At 36.9% G+C, this 27,332-nt stretch overlaps 1 protein-coding gene across 2 annotated transcripts; it reads right to left on the minus strand.

The window, feature by feature from the left end:
- Positions 1 to 275: 275 nt before the first annotated feature.
- Positions 276 to 27,010, minus strand: LOC107839153 (telomerase reverse transcriptase). 2 transcript variants are annotated; one of them, XM_016682528.2, is made up of 13 exons: positions 26,631 to 27,010; positions 22,801 to 22,878; positions 22,573 to 22,638; positions 22,310 to 22,475; positions 19,016 to 19,079; positions 18,636 to 18,927; positions 9,486 to 9,612; positions 9,063 to 9,207; positions 7,823 to 7,961; positions 3,222 to 4,382; positions 1,962 to 2,521; positions 1,004 to 1,276; positions 276 to 774 (listed from the first exon to the last, which is right to left on the minus strand). In XM_016682528.2, the coding sequence occupies exons 1-13, from the start codon at positions 26,925 to 26,927 to the stop codon at positions 501 to 503; spliced, it is 3,642 nt and encodes a 1,213-aa protein (XP_016538014.2). In that variant the 5' UTR covers positions 26,928 to 27,010; the 3' UTR covers positions 276 to 500. The 2 variants fall into 2 exon arrangements, with proteins under 2 accessions (XP_016538014.2, XP_047253168.1); XM_047397212.1 differs by lacking the exon at positions 3,222 to 4,382 and having other exon boundaries at positions 26,631 to 27,009.
- Positions 27,011 to 27,332: the final 322 nt, after the last annotated feature.

Raw genomic sequence — 27,332 nt, forward strand, 5'->3', positions numbered from 1 at the left:
AGCATATATGGTCATTACGGATCTTTCATAAATGTCACATGGTGAAAGTCTATAATAATAATGCTTTTTAGAGTCGAGTGAATGTAGACCAAAGTGCAAGGAGAAAGGAGAAGTTGTTTGTCATCAACCAATTTGCTTCATGTTTTTTTATAAGTAAAAAAAGGTCTAGTCGATGAGAACTTTTGTTTTCTGAAAAAAAGAAAAAAGAGAACTTTGTGTAACTTTGAAGCTTTACTGGTGATATAAATATCGATATGTAATACCATACTAATGAGTGATTACGGAAAGAACCATATAATATGATCCAAATAGCATCCCTTTAAGTACTAACAAGGAACCAGGAACAAAACATGGTTAAGTTTTTCATATCAAGCTCATTTTAGAAGGCAATGGACTGAAAACTTGACAAAATTTACAGCTTCTTTACCAATCACAGTGCACTGTGGACATAATGGCAAAAAAGAATTACTCAATCAAAACAGGTTTGTCTACTTCTGCTGTTAATACTTGATCTTCCATAATATAGAGGAACGTTTATCATCCGTGGCTTGTTGCAATACTGATGATGTACTTTCTAGGTTACCAAGTGCCATGAGCTTAGTCTCTAATACATGTAACAACTCTTTATACCTTGATTGTTTTCTCTTCAATACTTTTTTGTAAGCAGTTAATCCAAGCCATTCGATTTCCCCTTTCCCCACTTCAAGAATTGGACGAAAATCTGAACCTGTTTTGAAGGAGAACATCCTCCTCTTGATGAGCTTTTTCATATACCTAGTAAAAAAAATGAAGCGCAAAAAGAGTGAATATGTGATGTAATCTCCCCATGCCATCAACCCCTTTCATTTAGAGTTGTTCCTGGTATTTTCATGTTCAAGAATTTAGACGAATTAATGGAGCTTGGATTTGAAATAATTCAAGAGGATCTGTAGCAATGTAGGTCCAACGCTAGCGTATAAAAAAAGCAAAAAGCACTAATGATGATATACTAGATGTTTCATACCTCAATGATTTTACCAAGGCATCTGCGTAAAAATTGGTGCTGAATCTATACAACCATGATAAATCAGAGATGTAGCAATGGAACTTCATGGCACAGATAAGAAAAGCTTGATAAATGTTGAGTCTGACCACAGCGGCTGAGTTTATGTTGGAATCATAGAATATAGGATGGGATTTTGGCCTAAGATAACTGCACAACTTCGTCTTTAAGTCCCGTCCTGGTTTATTTAGCCAGCCAACAGTGAGGGCTGAACTTAGCGGGGAATTCAAGTACCTGTCAGCAAAAGATCACATCAATAAGTATCTACCTATTAAATCAAATTCCTTGAGCATTGAGAAAGTTGATGAGAAAGAACGAGTACAAATATCAGGCAAATTTCCCAACGATTAAATTGTTTTAATAGGTTCGGTTATCAAAAATTGTTTTAATCGGTCAAAATACGGTTATAGTTAATGCCAGATGCTAAATAAAGTGGTAGTTGCCACAAAAACACCATTTCAGTCTACAAGACACCTCCTAGCCATTAACGACGAAATAAGATCTGTTACACACCAATTAGATCATCTTGAAAGCCAGAAATGCTTTGCACAACAAGCCACGGTGATCTTTCCTGTGGAAAGTACACAGTTTGTAAATGTACATGGATCTTTCTCATATTTACAGCAAGACAGACCTCTTCAAAATACTTGATGTTTTATCAACCAACTCTTGAAACTACAGTTCATGTAAGAGTTATTTTTGCTACACTATATGCTTTATAGGAAAGTATCAGTTTCTTCAGCAAGTGTGTTTGATTCCTAGAGTGGCCTGCTCCCCTTTATCATAATATAAACATTTAAGAAACACTACAATAAATAAGTTACCGGTTTAACAAAAATAAAAAAAATATAATAAATAAAATAACAACTCGCATGAAAATCGCAAGTGATGCCATGTTGCTACTAGGAAGATAGCTGACCTCGTGTAATCTGCCTGAATTTCCAAGGTCGAGCAGTTGATAAATAGTCCATTCCATCGAAGAAACGAGGTTCCATCTTCAACAACATATAATCTATCCGATCCCAAACTTGGTATACCATTCATCTGAAAGTTTGTTCCAAATTTTTGTTCATTCATGTTGCAGTTGTAGGCACGAAATCCTCTCCGCAACCGGAAGAAGAACTTAGAAGCCTGATCCTTTGAGGTTGAGATGAAAAGCAAATCATCAATAAGCCTAAGCAACAGATAGTTAGGTTGATATGCTACAAGATGATTATATCTTGCAGCTGTATCATCAAGGAAACGTTCCTCTGAAGGAAATCCAGGGTCAGGTTTACAAGCTTTCTCAAGAAATGGAAATATTACTGAATTCTCAAGATGCCCATAATACAACGAACAGAGAAGAGAGGACAAAACACTTCCTTGTGGTATACCGACAGATTGCACGAAAAACTTGTTATCTAACTGCAGCACATTGCGCTTTACGTGCTCCTTCAAATGCTTTTGAAGCTGTTCTTTTCTTACTTCTCTGCCTTGAACCTGGAACATTCAGAAATTTAGATTTCGTTATAGCCACTTGTGGAAGTAAGTTTCTTAAAGCATATCTAATCCAGGTTATGTTTTACTGAAAGATGTAACTGTTCATCAAATTATTATTGTGGTTAATACAAAATGAAAAATCAGAAAACGATTCATTCTTCATTCTCTAGGAGTAGGATCTTAGGTTGATTCGCCCTTCCCAACCCATACCCCATTCCTCATAGATCATTAACCTTGGGATACCAACCTAGAGCTCAATGCACAATTTTTTCTTTGAACTTCAAACATCCATGTTAATTTACATTGCCTCAATTTAGTTGGTTATTCAGTCAACCTCATGTGTTTCTTCTTTTGCAGAACAGTATTTCTCTATATGGAAATTGTAATATGTACAAAGTTGATCAAGGATGGGATGCAAAAGAATGCATGCCTTCAGAAAAATATAATCAGTACCAAAGAATTATGAAACAAATGCACATAGAAGTGAAAGAAGCCAAGTGAAGACCATGAAATGTACATGTAGATGTTTTTACTATAAGGCAGTTCAAAATAACGGTAGTAAGTATGTCCACTTTCAAACAAACACAATAAGGGCCAAAAAATTATGAAAGAAATTCGCATACAAGTGAAAGAAGCCAAAAGACGACCATGAAATTTACATGTAGATATGTTTACCCTAAACCAGTTCAAAATATCCTACCTGTTGCTTTACAAAAATGCCACCCAGCGAGCGAGTGGGAAGACAAGAGACAACATTGGCAGGGTCAGGGGCATTCTCTTTACTCCTTAAAATCCAGTTTTGTGGTATCCGCAGTGATTTCTTAGTGCACACAACTTGAACAACTTTGCTAAAAAAATATTCATCCTCCAAATTGAGATCATCCACCACACTTAGTAGTTGATCTTGGTCTACTGAGTCAAAAGCTCCTTTGACATCTGATACAATGATGAATACTTCAGGTTTGACAGAAAAGCCACTCTTCAGATTTGATAAGAAAGGGACAAGCTTTTTATACACATTGTTGTAGTCAAATACAGATGAACCCAACCTCTCTGGTTGTTTTGCTACTATACTTTTGAGCACTAAATGCAAATCTTTGAGGACTTCATTAACAGAGTTGAAATTGTGACATTTGCCATTTTTACCACTGCCTACTTTTCTCTGACCTCTGGGCCGCAGAGGATGATTCACAGGCAAATTTAGTGATGCTTTAAGATTTGCCAGCATTCTTACCCCCCTTTTTTTTGGAAGTAGCCGAACTTTTGAGAACGCAAATGATCTAGGCCTTATTATTTTCCAGACATCTGGAGCATCTTTTTCTTCATAACCTTGCTCCCTTAAGCAAGTCATGGCTTTGGAAATAAGATTCTTCCAAGTAGGCTTGCGGTAATAAAATATATCTTGTTTCTCATGCTCAACTTCGGTGACGTAAAAGTTGGCTTGCAACAGTGGCACAACAAAAGAAGAAAACAACCAAAATATCCAGTGTTCTAGTATTTTATGTTTCAATAAAAATGGATGTACATCTGATAGTGGAGAATAACTAGATACTTTAACTTTCCTCATGCACTGCTTGGACATGAATTTCTCAAACCTTCGTAGCTTAACAAGCTTGTAAATATTATTCGTTAGAACTCTCCAATTAGAAGGAGTCCCCAGCAAACCTATGGGGACTATACTTCGACAAGCAGCCCAAAGAAATGAAACAACTTGTTTCTTCAGACAATAACACTTGGTCGGCTCCAACTGAGAGGATTGTGGTTCTGGAGTTGTATTGCAACTTTCAGACTTGAAATCAGAGTGTGCCAATCCACTTTCTGGACAATCATTTGCAAGTATACCCGCCTCAGATTTGTTTCCCTGATACCAAACAGTTTCAGAACGTCACAAATTCAATGAATCATGTATCTGGAAATGCTAATTATGGAGAACTGAGTTGGACCATTCATTGAGTTTTCAGTTTTCACCAAGTGCACCTGGTTATGTCAGATAAAAAATGGAACCGCAGGAAAGGTCATATGAGCCAGATTTATTCTGACAGATAAAAATAAGAGATTGTAATAGGCAACAGACTACAACAACAACAACAAACCCAGTGTATTCCCACATAGTGAGGTCTGGGGAGGGTAAGATGTATGCAGTCCATACCTCTACCTCTAAAGAAGTAGACAGGCTGTTTCCGATAGACCCCCGGCTCGAGACACGGAATACTACACAAATACATAGTAAAGCATGGAACAAGATGACATAACATAAATACGACACCCACAAGTAATAGAAAACAGAGAAAAGTAAACAGATTCATAATAAAGCATGAAACAAGGTATCATAACAAGAATAATACCCCCACCAAGTAATTCCCTACACTAGCGACCCAAACTGACCCTAGCCTTCTGTCCTAATTCGCGTCCTCCAGATCTTCCTATCTAGGGTCATGTCCTCAGTGAGCTGTAACTGCTCCATGTCCCGCCTAATCACCTCTCCCCAGTACTTCTTCGGCCTACCCTACCCCGCCTAAAACCATCCAAAGATAGCCTCTCACACCTACGAACAGGGGCATCCATGCCCCTCCTCATCATGTGTCCGAACCATCTCAATCGGACTTCCGGCATCTTATTCTCCACTGGAGTCACACCAACCTCCTCCCTAATAGTCTCATTCCGAACTCTATCCCCCTAGTCAGCCCACACATCCAACGCAACATCCGCATTTCCGCCACCTTCATTTTTTTGAATGTGGGAGTTCTTAACTGGCCAACACTCCGCTCCATACAACATGGCCGGACGGACTGCCACCCTGTAGAATTTAAAGCTTGGGCGGCACCTTCTTATCACACAACACCCTTGAAGCAAGTTTCCACTTCATCCATCTCGCCCCAATACGGTGCGAGACATCCTTGTCAATCTCACCGTTACCCTGAATCACGGTCCCGAGATACTTGAAACTATTCCTCTTACATACCACCTGTGATTCCAACTTCACTACTACCTCATTCTCCAGCCTCACGTCATTAAACTTGCATTCCAAATACTCTGTCTTGCTCCTACTCAACCTGAACCCTTTAGACTTAAGAGTTTGTCTCCACACCTCTAATTTATCATTCACACACACCCGCGTCTCAATAATCAAAACTACATCATTTGCAAAAAGCATACACCAAGGCACCTCTCCTTAAATACGCCACGTCAACACATCCATCACCAAAGCAAACAAAAAGGGACTAAGAGTAGATCCCTAATGCAATCCTGTAAAGACAGTGAAATGCTCTGAGTCTCCTCCAGCTCCTTACCTGAGTTTTAGCTCCATCATACATGTCCTTAATTGCTCTGATATATGCCACCGGGACTCCACTCACCTCCAAGCATCTCCCTGGGGACTTTGTCGTATACGTTCTCCAAGTCGATAAACACCATGTGCAGGTCCTTCTTCCTTTCCCTATACTGTTCCACCAGCCTCCGTACCAGGTGAATTGCCTCCGTCGTCGAGCAGCCAGGCATAAATCCAAACTGGTTCTCCAAAATAGACACTATCCGTCTCAGCCTCACCTCGACCACTCTCTCCCAAATCTTCATAGAGTGACTCAATAACTTAATACCCCTATAGTTATTGCAACTCTGAATGTCACCCTTGATCTTATAAAGAGGGATCATAGTACTCCACCTCCAAGCCTCGGTCATTTTCGCCGTCTTGAAAATTTTGTTAAACAATCCAGTCAACCACCTTAAACCGACCTCGCCAGAAAACTTTCAAAAATCCACCGGTATCTCATCAGGCCCCGTCGCATCCTGCGAACAGCCTCTCTAACCTCCTCTACCTTAAAACGTCTACAATAACTAAAATCCCGACACTCCTCTGAGTGCTCCAGCTCCCCTAACACAATAGCTCTATCCCCTTCGTCATTCAAGAGCCTATGAAAATACGACTGCCACCTATTCTTTATGTGGCCGTCCTCCACCAACACTGTACCGTCCTCCCCCTTAATGCACTTCACCTGGTCGAGGTCACGACCCTTCCTCTCCCTAGCCTTAGCGAGTCTAAACAACTTTTTTTTCCCTCCTTTCTCCTGTAACCCCGCATACAAGCTCTCAAAAGCTGTCGTCTTAGCCGCCGTAACTGCTAACTTAGCCTCCTTCCTAGCTAACTTGGAATCTTTCCTGTTTACCCGCTTCTCTTCTTCGTCCTTACTCTCAACCAACTTAGCATACGCCCCTTTCTTGGTCTCCACTTTCTTCTTAACCTCTTCATTCCACCACCAATCCCCCCGATGATGCCCAGCTCGTAGAAACACCCAACACCTCACTAGCATTCTCCCTGATGCACCTAGCCACCCTATCTCACATACTATCCACGTCCCCCTACACTCCCATATCCCCATTCCCGCCAACTTCTCCCCTATCTCCCATGCATTCACTGGCGTCAAGCCGCCCCACTTAATTCTAGGTCTACACTCCTCACCCCTTCTCTTCCTATCCTTCCTTATACCCAAATCCATAACCAAGAGCCTATGCTGGATCGAAAGATTCTCACTCGGGATGACCTTACAGTCCTTACACAACACCCTATCCCCTTTCCTAAGCAACAAAAAGTCAATCTGGGTCTTGGCTATCGCGCTTCGGAAGGTGATCAGGTGATCGTCCTTCTTCGGGAAGCCCGAGTTCACCACCACCAGCCCAAAGAACCTCGCAAAATCCAATAGAGTAGCCCCCTCTTCATTTCTTTCCCCAAAACCAAAACCACCATGCACATCACCAAAGCCTCCCGGTAACGCCTCGATGTGCCCATTGAAATCTCTTGCTACAGCAATCTTCTCCGAGCTAGGCACGCCTCTCACCACCTCATCCAAAGTCTCCCAAAACCGCATCTTCTCCTCCCCATCCAAGCCCACTTGCGGCGCATAAGCACTACACACGTTCAGGGTAAACCCCCCAATGACCAACTTAATAGTCATCAACCTATCGCTGATCCTCTTTACCTCTACTACCTGACCTCTAAGCTCTTCATCTACTAAGATGCCAACTCCATTCCTACGCCTCTCGCTCCCAGAGTACCAAAGCTTGTAACCATCCATATCCCTAGCCTTAGACCTTACCCACTTGGTCTCCTGAACACACGCAGGCAACAGACTATCCCACAAATTGAAATACTATCCAAAATCTCAAAAATATTTGTGGCTCGGTTGATTAGTCTTTGGGAGTCAAATGGGAGAGTGTACCAATAAATTATGTTCATATCATTTTAAACTTCAAGGGACAGGAAACAAGAAAGGATGAACTAAAATTTTAAGTTCAACAAAGACTAACCTCCAAGATAGTTGCAGCAATTTTTTTGGCGCCTTGGCCCAATAATGGAGAAGAACAGTGTTTTTCCAACAGCCTTAAGTGTTGGCAGTGGTGAGCTTTGCGGATGAGAGATTTCAGCAACTTAATAATTGAGTGGTATCTAAGTAAAACAAGTGTTAGAAAAAAGACCAAAGTAACACAGGTAAAGTGCACTCCTTTTCCAAAAAACAGAACTAAAGGACTGTGAAATGAACAAATAACTTATGCTGAGGCATGTGCCATGTTAAGGTTTTATAGGATAAACAACAAAGTGATCCACACTTTCACTGCTAAAGTGGCGATAAAAGTGCAGAGCATGACAAGTCGTTCAGAACAGAATCAGAGAAAGTTGACACAAAAAACCCATTCCACCTTTTCTGGTTACTTCCGCTAAACTATCAATAACAAATTGAAGCCAACCAAAGAGTTGATGGGGCTAAAACAAATAAAATGTTGTTAAATACAAAGAGAGTTATAAAGCTGCAGGTAGCTCTCGACTAACCCATTCAGATGTAAGCTACAGATAGACTACATATGGACATACAAAATTATTGACAAAGGAATTGTCTGATAAACTAGCCCCAGCACCACCACCACCACCCCAACAAATATTAAATTCGCTTGAGCTCCTACAATATTGTCATCTTCTAGTTCACAAATAAAAAAACATTATTACGATGATCCTGCTTCCCTCAGATAGTACCATATATGTTTGGTTTTCTCTTGCCAAGAAACAAAAAGCAGCTTTTACAACTTGACTTTAGCATTTTCTGGATAAACAACCCAATGCTTGTGGAATAAAGCTCCAGCACAGTTTTTTAATCCGTTTAACCAGTAATTATGTGTGTTGATCATCCATAATAACTCCAAGCTCATGCAAAGTATTCACAAGTCCCTAACTGCCGACATTTTAAGCTCAAGCAGACAAAAAGAAACTGAAAATGTAATAAGAAGAGCACCATGTCTTTCCAGGGGGGATAAAATCCCAATTTCAATCTGTAAACTGTTAGAAAGAGAAATAAAGAACAGTCCTAAATCATATACTCCAGAGTATTATTGACAAAGATTATCTACATATTCATCTCAGAGGTATGCCTTCAGTACGCGAAGATGACCAAAGAGACTAAATGGTATAAAAATCCCAGAAGAAAAAAGCAACTTAAAAGAGATGGAATGAACATTGATTATGATCAATAAAGAGCAAGGGAAAGCCGTCGCTCACAGACACGAGGATGCGGTGAGATGACAGTTGCTGCTGTGCACGCAAGGAGCTACCTGAGTAGTGACATTACCACCAAGACATCCAAAAATTTCCTTGAAGAGTCTAGTTGCTCCAGAGTAGTTTGCCTTCAAAGAATTCAGGATGTCTGCGTATTCTTGAGTTTGTCAACAAAATTTCCCCAACAGCGGTGCAGAGGCCAACAACAATCGGTAGACATTTTAGCTCTTCCATTTCCTCAAGTGATTTGGAAATAAAGGAAGAAGTAAAAGGGAATGAAATCATTTAGCTCCTAAGAAGCAGAAAGCTTCAGAACAAATATGAACAGACAGAAGTGGAACTCCAGTCCTTTCTTAATTTTGAATAGAACGAAAGTGAACCATAATGTCAAACCAGATTAGCATGGTGGACAAAGTAGAAGGATACGCTCGGATGGGAACACTGACGAACAACTTTCCAAGTTGTAAAATATGGTTCGCCTGTTGATTTGAAGTTCCTTATTGACCTCTGACAGAGTTTCAAAGACCAAACAACAAGAGCACAAGGCATTTATCTGTTGATAAGAAAAAGGGCAAACCTTTTATTAATCCAAAAAAATTGAGGTGAAGGTCTAAATTCATGCTGAAATATGTATAGATGAAATATTTGTGAACTCCATACAAAACTTCCTGAGTTCTGATTGTTAAAACTTTTACCTTTTTCATCAAAAAGAAAACTTTTTGAGCCTCTTCATAAAGGAACGCAAGTATTCTAAACCTACTGATATGGAAAGGTTCAACCCCGATAGAAATGATTTCCGCGAGGAAAACATCTTTGTCTCATCAGTACTACTTTGGATTGTTACACTTTTGAGTAAATTATTTCTTCTTTCCAATAAACGAAAGATTCTTCTTCTTTCTTTTCTGATAAATTGTTGACATTATTTCTTATTTGTTCTTCATCAGTTTTCATCTTAGTGTTCTTTTCCATGTTCTCCCCCTTTAGACCTCTGGGCAAAGAGTAGTTTTCATTTTCCTAGATGTGACGTGTGGTAAGACTGACAGGAAGTATCACTGCAGGGGTTGTAATAAGCAAACTTTCTGTCAACCTATATGGCATGTGTATAAAATCATATTGCATAAAGGAGGATAAATCATTCGGAAAAGAACCATCCTAGATAAAGCATTCTCAAATAATGCCTATGGTGTTTTACAATCCCATGGTCCTGTTAATAATCCCGTCATATGTTCGGTTTGTTCTGGATAGATATTCAGATAAGACAGCAGCAACAACAACAACAACACACCCAGAATATTCCCACCAAGTGGGGTATGGGGAGGGTAAGTGTACACAGTCCATACCACTACCTCAGAGGTGAGATAGCAAGGCCGTTTCCAATAGATCCCCGGCTAAAGACAAAAACTGTCTTAAAAAGACAGTATAGGAACAAGAAACAATAGGTAATGGCAAAACAAATAATAATATAAACAAGAGTACCACAAAGTAATACTATACACAATTTATCCGAAACAACAAACACCACCCACACAATCTACTAAGTGAAGGAAACTGTATAAACTATGGAAGTTGTCTTAATTAAATGACAATAACTTGTACAGCTTTACTAATCACATTCTTTTCAATTGAAAACACACATAAAATACATTTTTCTTGAAGAAAAGGATCACTGAAAGCCTAATATTTGTACAGCATTAGCGATTGGCGTAGAAGGCAAAAGAAACATGTTTTTATATCTTTTTATAGGTTTCCATTAAATCCAAACTACTTGGAAGTCCGACCTATCTGTCAGTATTGAATAATTTCCTTGACCGATGCTAAAAGGCAAAGACTTCGAGAAGTGCCAAACTCTGCTGAGGTTTTACTGACTTAAGTGCAAAGCTCAAACGAGGCATGGTTTATAGTGAGAAAAATGTGCAACGGAAAATAACATGTATGTGCATGCATGTTTATACTTTTTTGTGCATACATGTTATCGTAGTAAAAGGTACTACAAACACAATTTAAAATAGCAATTATATGAATAAATAAATTGAAACAAAATACTATTAGTGAGATGTATCTATAATCTATATCTATCTATCTATAATCTATATCTATCTATCTATAATCTATATCTATATCTATAATCTATAATATATTAAATGTGTGAAGATCCTTGAAAAGGTGATTTGAACTTTTTGGCCATTCCTAAAATATATGGAAGGAGAATTAATTAATATTTTTCTTTGTACTGATCAATTAGAAAAATACTCCTAAAATAAGACTCTATTAAGAAAATATTTTTATAAATATTGAGATGCACGTTAAATTAGAGAAAGAAACTAGTTTACTTATTGTGAAAATGTGATTGATGATCATCTAACTTGATTCGGTTGCATTTCTAGATTGATGGATGCTTAATTTTCCAACCCTCAACTTCTTCACTATTTTTGCCAATATAATATGATTCAACGTGTGTATATATATATCTTCTTTGTTTTCATTCAAGTCGTTCTTTAGTGTCAAAATTTTCGTTCAGACAAGAATTATTTTCATCAAAACTAAAGTTTTTTTATCACTATTGTATTATTTTGTTGTAGTTTACAGGTCGTAGATGAATTTACAGATGATAGATGAATGTTGGTCGGCTTTGAGAATTTTTTTTTTTAGGTAAATGTTAGGTTTAATTGTATTGTTTTTATATCTTTGTTTTGAGAATTTTATTTGTGTAAAGATAAAGTTTAGTTATATTATATTGATGTCTCTATTATCGTATTATTTTGTTATATTTTACAGGTGGTAGATGAGTGTCGGACGGAGTTGACGAAATTTTTGTGTAAAAGTTAGATTTAATTATATTGTTTTGATGTCTCTATCATCGTATTATTTTGTTGCAGTTTACACATGATAGATGAATGTCGATCGACTTTGAGAATTTTTTTGGTAAAGGTTAGGTTTAATTAAATAAATTCTCTAAAAATGTTAAATTTAATTATTGTATTCATCTTTATTATTTAAACAAATATCCTATTTAGTATAATGTTTGAACTCAATAAAGTGAAGTACATATAAATTTTTGATTCAATCATTTAGATTCAAAATGGAGTTTCAAGTTTTAAATTCAGGTTTGATGGTCAGTTTCTTAAATTAAAGGAGATTTTTCAAAAATAGCTACACATTGCTGTAAAATTCACCTTTCATAGCCAACAACACTAACATTTTTTTCTTTTTAATTTTTTTATATTTTTTCTTTTTCGTGTTTTCCTTGTTTTTTCTTTTTTTTTTTTCTATTTTTATTTTTTTCTCTCTTTCTATCTCTAACTTTTAGTACTCTTTCTTCTTTTCTTTTTTATTTTGTTTTTCTTTTTTGTACTTATTTTCTTTATCATTTTTTTTGTTCAGTTTTATATGTTTTGTATTTTTAAAAAATATGACCATTCAAGCACAAGTCATGAATGATAACGTAAATACCACAATTGTTTATCGTATTTGTAGTCACACCGTCGTTTATATTTTTGTATTCATTGATACAACTGTATTTGTATTTGTATTTAAAGTTCGTGCTTGTATTTGTATTTGTTTTTTATAGTTCGCATTCGTATTTTAAAGAATTATTTTGTATTTGTATTTTATAATTGACTGTATATTATATTAGATTATATCTGTATTGTGATTTTATTGTGTTTGTATTTTTAGATTAAATTTGTATTTGTATTCTATTTTCGTTGATGCCTTTTTATTTTTAAAGAATTATTTTGTATTTATATTTGTAAGTTGATTGCATATTGTATTTAGCCGTGATTATGTACAATTTATCATTTGTATACAAACAAGTAAATGCATTAATTGTATTTTTTTATTCTAAAATATATAAATATGTAATGTATCATTTGATACAAAGGTACCATTTTGTATTTGTATGTCAAAATTATCATTCGTATTTGTAAATAAACAAATATCATTTGATACAAATACAATTACAAACAAATAAAACAAATGATTTTTCAAATACAATATGTATTTGTATAAAATATTTAAATTGTATTTATTTGTATCAATAAAATACAACTCGTATCAATAAATACAAACATGTATTCGTAGAAAGAAAATCAATTGTTCCTTTTCAATAATTAAAAAATACAAATGACAGTTCACACTTGTATCTGTATGTTATAGTTCGCATTTGTATTTGTATTTTATAGTTCATACTTGTATTTGTAAGTTATAGTTTGCATTTGTATTTGTAGGTTATAGTTCGCATTTGTATTTGTATTTATAGTTCGTACTTGTATTTGTGTTGCTAGTTCGCACAAATTAAAAGAAGGAGAAAAATGAAAAGGGAAAAAAAAGAAAAAAAAGGAGAAAATATGAGAGAAAAAGAAGAAAAAATACAAAAAAAAAGGAGAGAAACAGAAAAAAAAGGAAAAAAAAAAGAAAAGAGAGAGAAAAAAAAAAGAAAAAAATGATAAAAGAAAAAAGAAAGAGAAAACAAAAAAAGAGAAAAAAACTGAAGAAGAACAAAACAAGAGTAATTAAAAATAGAGAAATCGAGAAAATGCATTAGAGAGGTTATGAATTGTAATTAGTGTTGAATACAAAAGAAAGAGGTCTCAAGTGTGGAAGATTCTAAAAGAAGCAATAATAGACTTGTTTTTCTGTTATAACTATTTTCAGTTAGTTACACTAGTGCTAACGGTTAGTTAGTTAGTTAGCCTAATCTCTAGCCTATAAATGTATATGACTATACACATTGAAGTACAATGAATATAGACAGTTACTCTTCCCTCTCATCTTCTTCCTCTCTCAGTTCTCTTCCTTCCTTTCTTCTACAAACACTATCAAACTCTGTACTTCCTCCATTGTTGAATAAACAAGAAGCTTACTGCTATCTTGTATAATTACATGGTATCAAAGCCAGGTTGGCTAGATCAAAACTAGCTACCTTAGTCGATTCTGAAGACTGAAGAAAGTGCTCAATCACAGATTCAGATTTTTTCGAGTTTCTTGAAGGATTTCTTGAGTCAAGATTTGAAGGTTCAAGTAATGGCAAATAGTGTCAAAATGGGTGGTGGATCAACCAGCAGTGCAGTGCAAGAGCTGTTACTGCAATGGATTACAACCATCCTCTCTTTCTCAGTCCCTCAGATGTTAGTGGAACACAAATCATCTCCTTCCAATTGACAAGTGTGGAAAATTTCTCTATCCGATTTAGGCCTATGCGTGTAGCTCTGTTAGGAAGGAATAAATTAGAACTTGCTGATGGTTCTTGCACTAAAAAAAAGTTTTCTTCTGATCTAGGAAACCACTGGGAAAGAGTAAATGCTATTGTATTATCATGGATTATGAACTTTGTGTCTAAAGAGTTATTAGGTGGAATCATGTATGCATCAGTTGCGAGTGTTGTGTGGAATGAGTTGCTTGAAAGATTCAACAAAGTAGATGGTGCTAGAACTTTCAATCTGCACAAGGAAATTGCAACACTATCTCAAGGAACAGCTTCTGTGTCCTGCTATTTCTCAAAACTGAAGGATCTATGGGAAGAATTTGAGGCACTTGTGCCTGCTCCTGGTTGTGATTGTGAAAAGTCCAAGGAGTTTGTTCTACATCTACAAAAACTGAAGTTGTTTCAGTTCCTCATGGGACTAAATGAAACATATACACAGGCTAGAAGTCAGATACTACTTATGGCTCCTTTGCCTACTGTCAATTAGGCATATGCCATGATAATGAGTGATGAAAGCCAAAAATCTATAGCTACTAATGCAGGTGTGCTAGGATCTGGTCCTGCAGGCATTGGTAGAAGTCTTGACTTAGCCATGTTTACAAGAAATAGGACACAGAAATTCAAGAAGAACTACAATATGTGTGACTTCTGTAAGCTAAAAGGTCATACTAAGGAAAATTGTTGGAAGTTAGTTGGATATCCTCAAGATCACAAGTTCAAAAAGAGGTTCAGGTCCGAAGGAGCTAATGCAGCATACAAGGTGACTAGTGATTCTTAAGATACTACAAAAATGACTACAAGGCAAGGTTCACATTCAAGGTCTGTCCAAAGTAACTGGTTCAATGATGGATGCCATCAAGAAGAGTCTGACATGCAATTGGATCAACTAGGTCAGATGGTAACAACAACCTTTACTAAGGAACAATATGATCAAATCCTGAAGATGATCAACAAAAATAATGGTGCTAGCACTTCTACTGAGACAGCAAATGCTGCAAATGTAGGTATTAGTGTATTTCTAGCTTCATATGAGTCAAGAAATTGAATAATTGACACTGATGCCACAAATCACATGGTTGGAAAGTTAGACCTACTAGTGAATGAGTCCATAACAAAACTAGATAAGCCAAGAAGGGTGTATTTACCTAATGGTGATCTGACTGAAGTTACACATGTGGGATCTAGTTATGTGTCTGCTGAAAATAGTATAACAAATGTGTATTATATTCCTCAGTTTACATGCAGCTTGCTTTTAGTATCACAACTGACCAAGGAATGGAAATGTTCAGTTAACTTCTTTCCTGATTTTTGTATTTTCCAGGATCTTTGTACTGGAAAGGTGAGGGGGATTGGTAAGCTTGATGGAGGTCTGTATCTCTTAGTGAATACTCAAGAAAGGAAGGTTGCAGCAGCAACAAAAGTCTCTACTAAAGCTGATGAAAGTAAAGCCCAAGCTGAGGTTGATCTGTGGCATAGAAGATTAGGACATGCCTCCTCTAATATACTTCTAAAGTTGCTACCTACTAAATTTCATGTAGTAGAAGATAGAGTAAAGAAATGTACTATCTGTCCTTGTGCCAAGCAAACCAGACTTCATTTTCCTACTAGTAATACTCAGTCTGCATGTTGTTTTGATCTAATACATATGGATCTATGGGGACCTTATAGAATTCCTACTATGAATGGTAATAAATTCTTCTTAACAGTGGTTGATGATTGTTCAAGGTTTACTTGGTTGTTCTAATTGAAACTCAAGTCAGATGTGTATGTGCAGATACAATAATTTCTTGAGTATGTTAAGACACAGTTTGGCAAAACTGTGAAAGTAATTAGAACTGACAATGGAACTAAGTTTGTGAACTCATTATGCAGTAGTTTATTTGCAACCAAGGGTATTGTACATCACACCTCATGTTCTTATTCACCTCAACAGAATGGTGTGGCTGAAAGAAAGCACAGACACATCCTAGAAGTCACAAGAGCATTGAGGTTTCAAGCAACAATACCTGTTAAGTTTTGGGGATATTCTCACCAGTTGTGAAGATGAAAACTGTAAGAACTATTCTTGCTACTGCTGCAAAGAAGAATTGGTTTGTTCATCAGATGGATGTATACAATGCATTTCTAAATGGTGACCTCACTGATAAAGTATACATGGAGTTGCCTCAGGGATTTGCCAGTCAGGGGGAGAATTCAGTATGCAAACTGACCAAATCCCTATATGGCTTAAAGCAAGCACGTAGACAATGGAACACGAAGCTATCAGAAGTCTTACTAAGGTCTCAGTTTGTTCAAAGTTAATATGATCCATCTCTGTATATAAGAAGGACACAAGAAGGAATCACTTTGGTACTTGTGTATGTTGATGATATGCTAATCACTGGTGATAGCTTGAAACTGATAGAAGATGCAAAAGTTATGCTACAACAAAGCTTCAAAATGAAGGATCTAGGTGAGTTAAGGTTCTTCCTTGGTATAGAATTTGCAAGGTCAAGCAAAGGGATACTAATGCACCAGAGGAAGTACACTCTAGAGTTACTATCAGAGTTGGGATTGACAGCAGCTAAACCAGTGGTTACTCCTATGGACTAGAATGCCAAACTGACCTCAAAACAATTTGATGATCATGTCAAACAGCTACAACCTACTGATGATCCTCCTGCAGATCAAGGTGTATATCAAAGATTGATTGGCAAGTTACTATAGTTAACCATGACTAGACCTGATATTGCATTAAGTGTACAGACACTAAGTCAGTTTCTACAAGAACCAAAGAAGTCTCACATGGATGTTGCAATCAGAGTTATGAGATATGTTAAAAATCAACCTGGTCAGGGTATGTTACTATCTAGTGAACCAAGTGATCAGTTGAGTGCCTATTGTGATGCAGATTGGGCATCATGTCCTCAAACCCGGAAATCAGTGACTGGTTACTTTGTAAAAATTGGGAAGTCAGTTATATGCTGGAAGTCAAAGAAACAAGCTACTGTTTCCAGAAGTTCAGCTGAGGCTGAATTCAGAAGCTTAGCAGCTGTAACAGCTAAGCTGGTTTGGATACTAGGCTTGCTAAAGGAAATTGGAATGGAAGTAAAGCTGCCATTCAAGGTGTTTAGTGACAGCAAATCAGCTATTTGAATAGCTGCCAATCCAGTTTACCATGAGAGAACTAAACACATTGACATTGATTGCTTTTTCATAAGAGAAAAGATAAGCCAAGGGATGATCACTACAAACTATATTGCTACACAAGATCAACCTGCAGATATGCTGACCAAAGGCCTCACCAAGGCTCAACAAGTGCATCTAAATCACAAGCTAGGAATGTGTGACATTTTTTCACCTTCCTAGCTTGAGGGGGAGTGTTGAATACAAAAGAAAAAGGTCTCAAGTGTGGAAGATTCTAGAAGAAGCAATAATAGACTAGTTTTTCTGTTATAACTGTTTTCAGTTAGTTACACTAGTGCTAACGGCTAGTTAGTTAGTTAGTTAGCCTAATCTCTAGCCTATAAATGTATATGACTACACATTGAAGTACAATGAATACAGGCAGTTACTCTTCTCTCTCATCTTCTTCCTCTCTCATTTCTCTTCCTTCCTTTCTCCTACAAACACTATCAAACTCTGTACTTCCTCCATTGTTGAATAAACAAGAAGCTTACTGCTATCTTGTATAATTACAATTAGGAATAATTAATAGACAAGAGGGGGGCTATGAATTGTAATTAATATAAACTTAGGCTAAATAGGGTAATTAGGAGTCAATGTTTGTTAAGTTATGTAGTTATCCCTAAATTAAACTGCTACTTTCCTATTCCTAATCGTATCAGATGCATTCAAGAATTAACAATTAATGTACTTTACTATGCAACAATCATAATCATTTAGTAACGCCCTCAACAACATTGAGAGCGACGGCGAAGCTCCACATGCTTAGTGCCTTGGTACTAGCACCAAAATGCCACCTAAGTGAGGCGTACGATGAACCTAGCTTCTTCAGCGCACCTCAACCAAAGCTTCAATAACATTCATCCCTTAGATAAAATGGGGCGAAGGATGACTCATCCCAACACACATCCTTTAGCATCCTAAGAAAGATAAGTAGGATTAAATCATTCCAATGCCTATGAGTTATCCAGCTACTAAACAAGCACTAATATCATCAAACTGCATCATTTCACAAGAATAAAATGCAGATGAATTTAACGATAAGATTGAAAATATTCAACTGCAATATTCTGAAACATCTTACCAGTTAGCGATTTCTTGTCAGCATATGCATCACAGGGGAACAGGGGCATATTATGGATGTAAAAAAACAAGAGCTAGACTATAAGATCAGATTTGATAGCCGCAGGTATAAGTTTCAAAATCACCTTTTCAAGAGGTCTTGAATTTGACCTTACATCACACTTCAGGTCTCCCAACCACTCGTCCTTAGTGCTAGAACTCATACAAGGGATCAAGGAATGTGTTCCTTGAGCCTTCAATGGCCTATTTTTACTTTGACGCTGCCATTTAAACTGTCTTTTACGCTTTCCATGCGATGAAGTATGTCTATTCGAGTAACATGGTCCTTCCGTAGATGGAAGCACTTCACAACAAGCCGAATTAGCTTCAGCAGATACTGTAGGTTCTGTAGATAACTTCTTCATCACACATTTTTTCCTGCAGCACCAGGGCATGGAAACCATAATACTAAAATGACAGCAAAGCCAGCTAGTACAATTTACATTAATAACGTCAGCACACAAACCTAATGCCCATTTCTTTCCTCGTTGATGAGTAAACTTCGTCTACACTTCTCTTTTTCCAAGATTCTGGGATCAGCAATGGTTAAAAGTTTTGCAATAATTCAAACAGTGTAGAGTTCAGATCTACTTATGTTCAGCAGAAATGCATGACTTCAAGTATATTTAGAGACAGATGAGGAAAAAAAAAATGAAACATGAAAACGCCGTGAAGCATCTCGACTTCTGGTACTGATATCTTGAAGAACTATTTGGATACCTAACATGACAAGGCTAGCCTTTATTTTTTGTTCGACTAAGTACTTGAAGTTATGATCCAGCTAACCGGACTTCGCACCCTGGTAGGCCCACTAAAGGGTTAAAGTGACTTCCTATTGAGATTTGAGGTGTACTTTGTTCCCATGGCTCGAACTTGAGATCTCAACTTAAGGTTGGATGTATCACAACCATTCCACCACACCCCTTGGTGACGACAAGGCTAATTTTTGTTCTTACATGAGATCCAAGACATATTAAATATTCTAAGTAGATAACAGAAGATATTATACCCGAGATATCTTTTGACTGTGTAAATTAGGTTCAGCAAATATACCTATTTATGCATTGTTCAGTTCTCTACAACTTAAAGCAATACTTCAATTGCTTTTAACCATGAAATAACAACACTGTCATCTAAAGTCAGGAACCCATTTTACTCTTCTATCAGAAACGTCGACCGACCATTCAGTGGTTATTGCTGCAACCCAGATTGTACACTAGAGAGGAAGCACCAGGTAATCAAGCAGTGGTGAAGCCAGTATTTTCATTAAGGGGGTTCAAAATGTAAAGAAGTAAACATATGAACCAGCCAAGGGGGTTCAACGTCTACTTTATATACATAACAATAAAAAAAAGGGCAGCCCGGTGCACTAAAGCTACCACTATGCGCGGTGTCCGGGGAAGGACCCCACCACAAGGATGTATCGTACGCAGCCTTACCTTGCATTTCTGCCAGAGGCTGTTTCCAAGGCTTTAACCCGTGACCTCCTGGTCACATGGCAGCAACTTTACCAGTTACTCCAAGGCTACCCTTCAAAGTGTTTATATACATAACAAACATACATAAATAGTATAGGGGTTCAGGTGGACCCCATGGCCCAAAAGGTAGCTCCATCCCTGATCTCAAGGAAGTGTGGCGAAAAGCGGTATGTGATTGACTTCCTACATATTGCAAGACGTGTAAACATCAAGTGCACACTGATAACCTTTGCAGATTTAATATTGAAAGCAGGAATAAAGTAGATGCTAATGGAGAAGTGAACAACAAGTTTCAATGGGATCTTAGGGATAATTTAAATGAGGAGAGGGGCAAGAAGAATATTGTAAGTAATGCTATGAAAATAGAAAATTCTGGGAGGCGTCAAGAAGGGGATGGTGCATTAGCTTTGATCCCGGGAGTTTTATCCAATGTTGATCACGCACTAGCTACACTTCCTAAATCTGGTGAAGCTAGTAAGAAGAGGCAAGAATATGATAATGTAACAATTGCTACCACTGGACAGAATAACTGGAATTTTTACCTCAAAGAATGCTTCAAGCTTGGAATTTAAGCACGGATAGCTCTATTTGACAAGGACAGTTGCAAGCCCCAACTTCAACATGTATGATTGTTGAAGCTACAGATGGAGTTGGTGATATGCTACAGATTGAAAAAGCTATGGGTGAGAGCTCTCAATGTACTAACAAAGCTGATAATGAGGATTCATGATAGTTCACAATTCAGGTAAGGACAAGGCTCAGGTTTCTAGACCTAAAGTCTTGCTATGCCTATCACTATTCCTTGTCAAAATGCGTTCGAAATTTTGGCGAAGGCTCCAGGACAGAGCTTGCAACAAAAGGAGAAGGATACTACTGCTTCAGTTTTGGTGTCAGGCAAGGGACCGAAAAATAGAGGGGCTTCCTTTGTTCTACGCGAAGCTTCAAGCGACAGAGAGACAAAGACAAGAAGGTGGAAGCTAAAGGAGAAACAGTCTCTTTTCTTCTGTGCGAGGAAAAACAATGATTTTGGCAGATTTATAAGCATTGTAACTGCACAAGGAGTTACTAGATCTGTCATTGTTATTCCAGAAAGCAAGATGGAGGAACATTGCATTCAAGATTGGTAGGTTCATTAAAGAAGATACAGGGAATTACTACAATCATGGCACTAACAAAAACAATCATGGAAGAATGAATAGTTTGGATGGTAACGTGACTAACGAGTTTGTTCCAAGGCACCTATCGATGCAACTGGGCAAAGAAGAATCATATGACAGTGTCAACAACTTTAATAAGATCCAATAAATCCAAGAATAAATAATGAACTATCAAGTGTTGTTGGACAGATTTAAAAAAGACGACAAAAAGGAAAATACTTTAGGCTACTTTTGACGGAGTGACGGACATCTATCTTTTTAGTTCATTCATTTATAAAAGGAATTTGAGGTTGATAACTCAACTTTCTTCTTGCCTTATATATTTTAGCATAACTTAAGCATCCTCATTTATAATATCATCATAGAATGTATTACAAATTCTGGGATGATCATAGAATGCCTACTTCTCTCTAACTTTTTCTTATGCTTGTTAATTAGTAGAGGTCACGGGTTCAAACCTTGGAAACAGCCTCTAGCAGAAATGCAAGGTAAGGCTACGTACAATACACCCTTGTGGTGGGGCCCTTCCCCGGACACCGCGCATAGCGTAAGCTTTAGTGCACCGAGCTGTCTTTTTTTTTTTTTCCGGTTAATTAGTAGAGGCACATTACCTCAGTAGAATTGGTAAGTAAAGCCTAGCCTCCTTTCTTGTACTTGTCCTTGTTGAGGATTTCTTCTTTTTACTTTTATTAATAATAAAAGGTCGCTAGAGAAGGGGAGCCTTGGAGTAACTGGTAAAATTGTGTCCAAGTGACCTAGAGGTCACGGGTTCAATCCGTGGAAAAAGTCTTGCAAAAGTGGTGGATAAGGCTGCGTATAATAGACCCTCGTGATCCGGCCCTTCCGGGGACCCCACACATAGCTGGAGCTTAAGTGCACCGGACTGCCTTTTTTTTAATAAAAAGTCGCTAAACACACTATCTATATAAATACACCCAAAAAAGGAAAAGCTGGATTTGGGAAAAATAAGACAAAACAAGACTAATCGTTACCATGCTCATGTGAGATTATCTAGAGTAATTATTCTGCAACAGTAGATCCACAATTAGTTTAACCGCGAAGAGAAACTTGAACTGAATGGAATTCAAAGCCTCAAAAGAAGACGTTATTGAAATTAATAGTTACCAGGATGAGGTAATGAAGACTTATAGGTAGTGGCAGATATGCGCAGGTGAGACTTGATGCATAAGTCACTAATCGGAACTCCTGCCACCTGATGGTATTTGTTTCGAGGGAGCCGCAAAAATATTGAGGTGCTCTTTAGCAAATAAACCATGAGAACATCCCCAATCTGCAGATTAACAAAAGTAAATTTTACTAAAGTCTACTTGCCTATTAACCACATAAGATAACATAAGAGTAACCAGAAAAGATAATATCTAACACACCCTTGTAAGGAGAAGACTCCATGATGGTGATGTCAGAAGCTCCACTGTGTTACTAAAACGGCTCGTCTATCAGATATGGAAAAACAAGCTTATATAATAATCGTCGAGCAAATTGAAAGATAGGAAAATAGAACAGTTGTGATCAAAAGCGTTGCTACCTTGAAGGGAAAAAGGCATAAATATAAATGCAGACAAAGGAAATTAGATTGACAAAGACATTGCTGTTACCTTGTCATAACCAAAACTTAGAATGTTAGAACTGCGGCATTGCTCATTAATTGTCATTTCAATTGTCCTTCTAACTAGCTGAAATGGCAGGGTATAAGAGATTTTCAGTCTGAGGTCAAACAAAAGACTGATATCTTTATAAAAATTTTAATTAAATTTAGTGTACGATGGAGTTGCATCTATTGCAGTAACAGGTATCAAGAATTTCTACCAGATCAGGAACTGTAACCAGACTAATAATATAAGCATGAATGACAAATATATGAACACAGAAATTGTTTTATTTTTATTAAGTGAAATATCAATTGTTTAGTATTCGTATCTCCAGAAAAGCTTCATTGAAAGTATATTTTATAAATTAGAACCTAAACTGCACATTAAACGAGGCGAACGATCAACACAAATTTGAGTCTTTATTCAGAACTTATGCACGCCTTTGACAAGGTGCACCCCCAGACTTCAAATCTTGGGTTCGCCTCTGATTCCCAACAAAGCATATTCCGCACCCTTGCACCATAGTCATTCCCATGTTAATTCCAGCATATATAGGAACCATATTTGAAGATATAAGCATCAACATAAATCTAGAAAGATATTAAGAAATTTATAGCTTTCATTTACATTAACTTTAAGCACGTATATACATACTATGACATAATGATGCCTACATGCTGAATGAATATAGCCCCAGGCATGTATTGATTATAAGTCAAATAGAAGAAAATTTTGAAATAAAAAGAAACAAGTTTACCAATCCAAGTATAGTATGCAACAACTGTGTAACATGGATATTTTAATTAATCCAGTGACTCCTATTTTACGTCCATATAACCTGTTCTTCTAAACAAGCAGCACAATTTCAGGGTTGAGGCCTTATATCCAGCTCTTAGGATGTGCAAGAGTATAAACTTGTTGTCAAAACCTAGCAACTTAACATAACTAATCACTGTTAGCTGAGTTTCATGAACTTGACAAGCAGAGCAACATTTGAGATAATCTCCAAAGTTCCCTCCTTGATACTTTCTTACTTAGCAAACCAGGAGTATCCAAACTTGTCACAGTGGAAAAAATGCCACTTAATTCTACAAAACATTTCCTGAGCCTATTCTAGGCAGTACTTTGCAAGTTTATGTAGTTATTTAGTCCTGAGACTACAATCAACAAAGATAACATTCCAGCCACCGCTCTACTAAACTAAATGAACTCCTAATTACCCTTTTAAGTCATGACTATATTTTCTAACTAGTGTGGGGCATACTGAAAGAGTCGATAATCGCACTCTGGAGGCATAACATCTTCATCAACCTCATCCACATTCTAGGCCGCACAAATACATCCAATGTAGACCCAAGATCACACTAACCCCCACTATAAGGTGTATTTTGTTGGGTTCTAAGTGAAAATGTGAATGGAAAATGGAGGGAAAAGTGAATTGTGTCTTCACTTTAAGGAAGTGAAGTTCTCCCACATTGGTGGGAAAAGAAACTTTCTTATGCTTATGTTGAGAAGCATTCCTTCAAGTGGATGGCGAGGCAAGAACAAGACAAGCCTCGCACCGTCGTCGTCGCTCGCTCGGCTTCGACTTTGGCAAGCGATTGAGAGATTATTTTTTTGGAAAAAATTCATTTGAAACTTCGATATTAGTGAAGTTTTTAATGCAAAAATCTGACAAAATATATTCTCCATTCGTGGACGCGCATGACATGTACGGACACATGTCACAACGCGCCTCGAAGGAACATGACCCTTCAAGGCATTGTTTCAGAACGAAACGACGACCTGCGCGTACAGGTCGAGTCGGAAGATTCTGGTTTAGGCTAAAATGTGACCTACGGACATAGATCCACACATGTGCGCGCAGGTGGGGTCCGCAAGTCGGTGTCGTTTCAAAACAATGCACTTTTTCGTAAACCATTGCTTCCTTTCTAAAGCACTACCTTTTGGTTATCAATATCTGAATTTTTCCACTAGTAAAGGCAAGAAATTTGAAGTGAAAAAAAGACATCTTCTTCTTCTTCTTAAAAACTCTAGTGTGATGTTCAAACTGTTAAGTGAGTTCGTTGTTCAGAAAATTTGAGGTGCCACTATTTTTTGAAGTGAATCATTTTATCATTCCATTAACCTCGAATACTTGAGGTGAATAAAATTCTTAAAGACACACCGTGAATTTGGTGAACTCGATTCTATCATTTTTGTCTTCATTTCTTTATTAAAGTTGGTTTTACTGTTTTTCTAGAAAATAGTTTGAATTTCATTATTGATAGCTCTTCAACTGCTTGAACTTGTGTTTGAAGTTCTTGAAACTTCATTTTTGATAGTTCATAAGTTGGTTAAACTTGTGTTGAAGTTCTTCTAGATTGAATATAATAACATATTTTGTTGTTGTTGGCACAGCCAAACGGATCAATTGGTTGTCAAACTTTGAATTCTGGGCCACATATATTCATCAGGTGAATGACCAATATATCAGGCTGTCAGACGAATTCTAATAGGTGTAGACCAAGTGTATGATGGTACTCATTAAAAAGAAAACCCCCAAGAAACATGAAAGTTCTCTATTTATGGAAAGTATTTACATAAAGAACTAAAGAAGGAAAAAAACTAGTTATATGAATGAAAAAAAAGAAAAAAAAAAGGAAAAGACTAACAATCAAATACTCATGAACCCATTTCAAAGTAAATACACTCAAAAACATGCACAATCACCCCAAAAATTCTGCATAAAACTACTTGAAACTGTTCCAGATTAAATACGAATCTAGCCTTTCAAACTGGCTCTTTTCCTGAGGCTGTCATTCTACCGTCCATCTACTGCCCTTAGCCAAGATAAAAGTAACCAACTATGTACCATCAAACATTTGAACCAGTTAGACTTCCAGAATCCATTTCATACAGTAATCAGTGAAAAGACTAGACTTTGATGTACCAAATGATTATGGTATTAGAGAAACATTTCAACCAGAACATGAATCTTGTCTCGTAATAATGTTGAAAATATTGTTTGATTATTGTCACTATTGAGGCTAAAAAATTAAACTCCAATATCAAACATATGAAACACCCTGCTACGCTCTTAGATTTATGCCAAGTTTGTCAGTTCTAAATGTTGTACACAACAAAACTCTTAACATTGATCTACAACCTATTTCAATTAGCTAAACAACCAGCAGGTTTTAGCTTAACACGGCATTCAGCCAAAGAGATGGTCACATTTTGTCTCAAGCTTCAACTGCATTGCTCTTCTACTAATTTCTGAATGGATTTTGCTTAAATATACTCAAATTAAAGATTTTCACCCTCATAGCATCTCCTATAAGGTTCGTAAAAATTCCATTCCGAAACAATTTACAAAATTCATACACTCATCTCACACACTTTGACACAATTTCCCCTCAACTGCAGTAGCTAGCTTCAACATATCAGTATTCAGTACAACAGTCAAAACTCAACGAAGAACCACACAACATGACATTTCAAAATGTAATACACTATCAACGAGGAAAAAGAAAAAAAACACACAAGATGAACAGTTTCCCGCCAAAATCATCGGATTGTTTCTCTTCAAAAAACTAACTCACACAGAATCATCGGATTGTTTCTCTTCAAAAAACTAACTTACCGTTTCGAAATGCTTAATATTTTTTTTCAGAGATAGTACTAGGGGAAAAAAAAAGTCACACAAGATGAACAGTTTCACGCTAAAATTGAATGAGAGGTGAATTTTCCCGCCAAAATCCTCTGATTGTTTCTCTTCCCAAAAAAATTACTACTATTTCGAAAATGCTTAGTATTTTTTCCACAGTTACTACTAGTCAGAAAAAAGCGGATACCTCAAGGTGTGGCCAGCGGCAGTGAGTATCATAGCTACGAAGAGGAGGCGCTTGATCGGAAACAACAACAAAGCACCTATTAAGAAGCTTCTTGTAATCATCCGGATCGTCTTCCCTAAGAAGAAACGACATAGCTTCATTTTCACCGACGCATCCGAAGCACCGACGACCTCTGCATCGGCAATTCGCCGATGTTTTTAAAGGAATTAGAGATAAGATTGTATTTAAAAGAGTACGTGCACGGTTGTGGAATAACCGCCATAGTACCACTGGAACTCTCCGTCGCTTCACTGCCATCGCCGAGGGATTGGACGGACAAATGTGTGTTAAGGAGAGTGTTGTGTGTGAAAAATGAAAAGATCCGTTTCATTTTCGTTCGTCATATTTTCAAAAGATGACGTATATTTTATTATATTTGATGGGATAAGATTATTTTATTCTTCCTATTAAATAACTAAATAAATAAAGTATATTGTGAGTTTGATGAGATTAAGAGTATTTTATTATGTTCTTTTAATATTATCTTTAATATTAAATTACTAAATAACATATATTTACTCAAATTTATATTTTTAAAGCATAATTAATAAGGCTAATTTAATAAAATAAATCTCTAATTAAGATTTTCTTAATAAATGTGTCAAGTTAGTATGATCAATTAATATAAAACGGAGGAAGTATATACCCTTTTTTTCTTTTCTG

Source organism: Capsicum annuum, chromosome 1 (genome assembly GCF_002878395.1).
Source record: "Capsicum annuum cultivar UCD-10X-F1 chromosome 1, UCD10Xv1.1, whole genome shotgun sequence".
NCBI classification, from domain to species: Eukaryota; Viridiplantae; Streptophyta; class Magnoliopsida; order Solanales; family Solanaceae; genus Capsicum; species Capsicum annuum.